This window comes from Danio rerio, chromosome 8, assembly GCF_049306965.1.
Source record: "Danio rerio strain Tuebingen ecotype United States chromosome 8, GRCz12tu, whole genome shotgun sequence".
Classification (NCBI taxonomy): Eukaryota; Metazoa; Chordata; class Actinopteri; order Cypriniformes; family Danionidae; genus Danio; species Danio rerio.
This window is the reverse complement of record NC_133183.1, coordinates 59,772,501-59,777,500: the sequence shown is the minus strand read 5'-3', so window position 1 is coordinate 59,777,500 and position 5,000 is coordinate 59,772,501. Positions and strand designations below refer to the sequence as shown.

General features: G+C 41.1%; 1 protein-coding gene across 4 annotated transcripts in view; it reads right to left on the bottom strand.

Annotated features, from left to right (window-relative positions):
* Nucleotides 1-5,000, bottom strand: part of gfpt1 (glutamine--fructose-6-phosphate transaminase 1) — a 117,386-nt gene that overhangs the window by 97,137 nt on the left and 15,249 nt on the right. For all 4 annotated transcript variants that reach the window (XR_012383791.1, XM_073909726.1, XM_073909727.1 and 1 more), the window contains 3 exon segments: nt 3,496-3,630; nt 3,343-3,404; nt 478-557 (listed from right to left, as the gene is read on the bottom strand). Coding sequence is in view for 3 of the 4 variants with exons in the window: in XM_073909726.1 (XP_073765827.1) it covers nt 478-557; nt 3,343-3,404; nt 3,496-3,630 (277 nt within the window). In the remaining variant the exon portion in view is untranslated.

The following is a 5,000-nucleotide window of genomic DNA, read 5'->3' as shown; positions in this document are numbered from 1 at the left end:
TTCCAGCCACAACCCATCTCTGGGAAACATCCACACACACTCATTCACACTCATATACCACAAACAATTTAGCCTACCCAATTCACCTGTACCGCATGTCTTTGGACTGTGGGGGAAACCGGAGCACCCGAAGGAAACCCACGTGAACGCAGGGAGATCATGCAAACTCCACATAGAAACGCCAACTGACCAAGATGAGGCTCGAACCAGCGACCTTCTTTCTGTGAGGCGACAGCACTACCTACTGCACCACCGCGTCACCCCAATGTAATGTTGTCTTTTATTTATTATTATTATTATTATTATTATTAGTTTAATATTTCATGTTGAATATTGTGCAGTTTTTTTTAAACGAAAATGTTAATGTTAAATGTTTAAAAGTTTACAATAAAAATAAAAAGAAATAATAAATAAAAACATGTCCTGAATGAGCTGTGAGGTGTGTGTGCTTTATGAAGGCGGTGTGTTGAAACTCACAGGAGCGATACAGGATTGGGATGTGATCTGTGGAAAGCCTGTGGTCACTTCTAACTCCGATCAGTAATGGACCTCCTCTCCTGGACAAAACACACAAATCTCTGTTTACAAAGTGTTTTCTCAAGTGTCTAATCAAGAAAGAGTTCAGTGAGAGTGTTGTATATTTGTTTTGAGAGACAAAAGTGAGGTTTCTAATCCCAAATTTAAGACTTTCGATTGTTGCGCGTAGTGAGCAGCGAAAATAAATAATGGCGTAGTGGCCAACCTAAATAGTTGTATTTTCAAAATGCCAAAGAGGGGGGTCAAGCATTTATTATTTTAAAAATTAGTAAATCTGATAATGAGCCTGATCAAAAGAGATCTCAAGAAGATGAAACTGCTTCCCTGGATCAAGATAGCAAAAGCAAAGCAATCTTAAGTCAGCCAGAAAACATGACAGAAGAGGTAACTGTGTAAGGCAACTCGCTTGTAAGTGAACTAAGGCTACGTTCACACTGCAGGCAAATGTGACACGAATCTGATTTTTCCCCCTTATGTGACAAAGGTGATGACAGTGTGAACAGCCCAAACTGCATGGAATCTGGTCTTTTCGGGTCAGATCTGTGCCACTTTCATATGTAGTCTTGAATCAGACACAAATGTGATGTTTTGCAATGCGAGCGCAGTGTGAACGGTTATGTCGGATTTCATTTGACTTTTTTTATAATCTTCGAGCGACATGTGTCATCATTATGTGTTGCAGACATCATATACCCCTCAGCAGCACAGTAGAATGGCACACAGGGCGATTACATTTCCACAGAAAGTTGGTCGTTCATGTCGAAAAAGATTTTGAAGGCAAAACTGGTGCTTGTTAACTAATCTGGTTAACGATTGAGGCACTGGTTGATCGCGAAGCCGAAAAGCATTGTGTGTGTTGCGGATAGGGATCCGTGTGCAAAGGAGGAAGAACTTTTTCTCCGAGAGAAAAAAGGGCAGGTGCTCGAGCACCCAAACCCCTCTTCTGCACGTGTCTTCTGTTTATATTATTGGTTTATAACGAATTAAAATAAATAACTCCGCAAACGGAGATAAACCAACTCCGCCTTCACAGCTCAGTCTGTGGCTGCTCATTAACCCTTGATGAGTTCACAACACCAGTGATCAAAGCGCCACGCACTAGAGGTCTTCATTCCCGCGGGCGCCGCAGGACCCGACCAGATTTCTGCGGCGCGGGAATAAATTTGCGAATAAATCGCGGGAGCGGTCGGTAACGGGTTTAATTTGGGACGGGAGCGGGCTGTCTAGCAATATCGCGGATATTGCTATGCAAATGAGGGAGAGAGAGAGAGAGAGAGAGCGAGCTTTGCCTGTGTGTGTGCTTGGTGCTTGTGTGTGTGTATGTTAGTGTGCGTGCGCGAATGAGAGAGAGAGAGAGAGCTTTCCCAGATAGCAAAATACACTCGGGCCAGTTCCGGCTAGATTCTCGCCTGCCAGAGACTTGTCACTCAGCCCGGCTTTGGCTGCCGGACTCCGCATGCTTGTGGACTCACTGCCCGTTTCCGGCCCGAATCAATCGGGCCAGATGTGGCGGCCGTAAGCGAGTCGACGCTGCCGCATCCGCGCCGGAAACGCCCCGAGAGTAATGTGCGCTGCGGTCCGGAGCTGGCGCGACTCAGTATTTATATACCTTTATATAAAACCTTTTGGTATTACATTGGAACTTGATACATGGTATTACAACCCTTTGAGTTAATATAACAGCAAACGCCTGTGTGTCTGCTTGGTACTTGTGTGTGTGTTAGTGCGCGTGCGCGCGTATGAGAGAGAGAGATTGGTCTGTGTGTGTGTGTGCTTGGTGCTGTGTGTGTGTGTGTTTATACAGACAGCTTGTTATAGGCTGTCTGGACTGTATAGCTGGGGGATTTTCGGTTTTGTTCTCCCCCGCTCTTTAGCGGGATCGGGCGCGGCGACCAGAAAACAGGGCGGGTCGGGCAGCGGGACAATAAATTCTTAATATAAGCGGGAGCGGTCGGGTTCGGGCTAAAACCTGGCGGGAGCGGGATTCAAAATTTGGTCCCGCGCAGATCTCTACCACGCACCGCGGCTGTCATAAATCACAAACGATCAGTGTTCTTTATCACTGGAGACTTATTTTAGGTCTCAAATGCCAAAATACACATTAGTAGTAGCAGAACAATCATTTACAGTTCATGAAATACACCATGGTTGTCTGTGAAAAGAGTAATAATCATATAAGCATGATCTGACAACGTGCTTACTCATGCAGCACACACACGTGTGCATAATTAGACATGTTGTGCTCTCCGTAATGCACTTTTGCGCATGCGGGTCAGTTTAGGATTATGATCTGTTCACACTGCAAATCTGATATTGGCCACATTTATAAGAGCAGTGTGAACAGCCATGAAAAAAAATCCGATCTGAGAAAAAAATCAGATTTGAGCACTAAGCCTCGCAGTGTGAACGTAGCTTAAATGTCAGTGGTGTTAGTAAACTGAATAGTGCCATTTTATACAATTTTTGTTTGTAGCTATAGATTTGTTTGTTTTTTTATCCATGGTTGACCCATAGCAATATATAGCACAAAATAATTAAAGACCCTTCAGAAATTTTATGCTTTTTTTTTTTAGCTATACATGCTTAGTAAGGTCATGTTCCGGTAAAAACTTCAAATTGTGTGGCAGACATCAGTCACGGAAACTTTTATTTCCTGGTTTTGTTCCGGAAATTATTAATTTACAATTTAAGCACTGACAACAGACATATTTTTTCACAGACTAGCTAAATTCTGCAAGACAACAATCCTCCAAGACTGACTTTGGTCCCCCTTTGTTTACTTTGACCGTATAATTTTAAGGTTACCTGCTGCCCACTGCCTGTCCGGGAAAGTGTACACTTTTGAAGACCAAAGCAAAAGCTCCTTCCTAAAGTACACAAGACATTTATTATCACTTTGTTCCGGTTATGTATGACCTTTAAAGCTTTTATTGTCAAGGTGAAGGGAAAGGCGTTTACCAGTTGCTGAGTGACTTGTTCCACAAGTGTGGCGAATGTGATGTCATTGCTCTCCCTGTTATCATACATGTACTTCACCAGCTTAGCGATGGTCTCTGTGTCCGTTTCAGACTCAAACTCGTAATTTTTGCTCTCCTGTACACACACAAGCAAATAAAAACCATCAAAGTACTGCTTAAGTCAAAATAATTAGCCTTTCTTTTTCTTTTTCAAATATTTCACAAAGGATGTTTACCAGAGCACTAAAATTTTCACAGTATTTCCAATAATATTTTTTCTTCTATAGAAAGTCTGATTTGTTTTATTTCGGCTAGAATGAAAGCAGTTTTTAATTTTTTAAAACCATTTTAAAGACAATATTATTAGCCCTCTCAAGCAATATTTGTTTTCGATTGTCTACAGAAGAAACCATCGTCATACAATGGGCCCTATCATACACCCGGCGCAATGTGGCGCAAGGCGCGACGCAATAGCTTTTTGCTAGTTTCAGCTTGGGGCAAGAGTTGTTTTGACGTTTTGCGCCATGCTGTTTAAACAGCAAATGCATTTGCGCTCATATGTGCGCCCATAGGCGTTCTGGTCTAAAAAGGAAGGCGTTCTGAGGCGCATTGCTAGCGCGTTGCTATTTTGAGAAACTATAATCCAGGGGTTTTCAACTGGTTTGGTCATGGGACCCACATTTTCACAGTCATCAAGCCGCAACCCAAATTTTTAGGAATTATAATATAATTTTAGGAATTAGGATTCATTTGTATTTAATTGTTAACATACACAACTAGTGACAGATAAATTATAAGAAAATCACCAAGACTTACAAATAAACAATATTTTACTGCTGTCATTTAACAAAATGTATCAAATTATAGAAATATTACAGAGTAAAAATGTCAAATATTGTAAACAGTGGTTAGGGTAAAGATAAGTAAAGTTACCATTAACTAAACTGAACTGTTTATAAAACATTAACACTGATCTGGTTGAACTGAACAGAAACCAGCAAACTGAAGTAAAATTATTAAAATAATCATAACCATTTCATAATAATCACCAGTTATTTGCCGTTCAGCTTTTGTGTGGGCTTTTTTTGGCCTTTGCTACACGGTGAGCACAGTAAGATGTACTTGTACTTGTTTTGAACATGAATATGTTCAAAACATGCACTTTTGTGATGCCCTCAGCAAAATAGTCCACAGGTTTTTCCTTGCGACTGGGATGTTTGGTTTCTAAATGTCGTTTTAATTTAGATTTCATGCTCTCTTGTGAAAGCACCTCACTACATATGACACACTGAGGTTTTAAGCCTTTTTTGTCGTCAATATATGTAAATCCACACTTTACATTTTCGGGGTCGTACTTGGGCTGGAATTTTACATGTCAATAGGGTATATGCCGAGCTAGTGTGTTTCCCATGCTGATAAACTTCCGGTGACATGTTATTGTGAGTTTTTTCCATTTTATACGGTTCCTTTTACAGCATCGATGTTGTAATGTAATTAAAATACAAT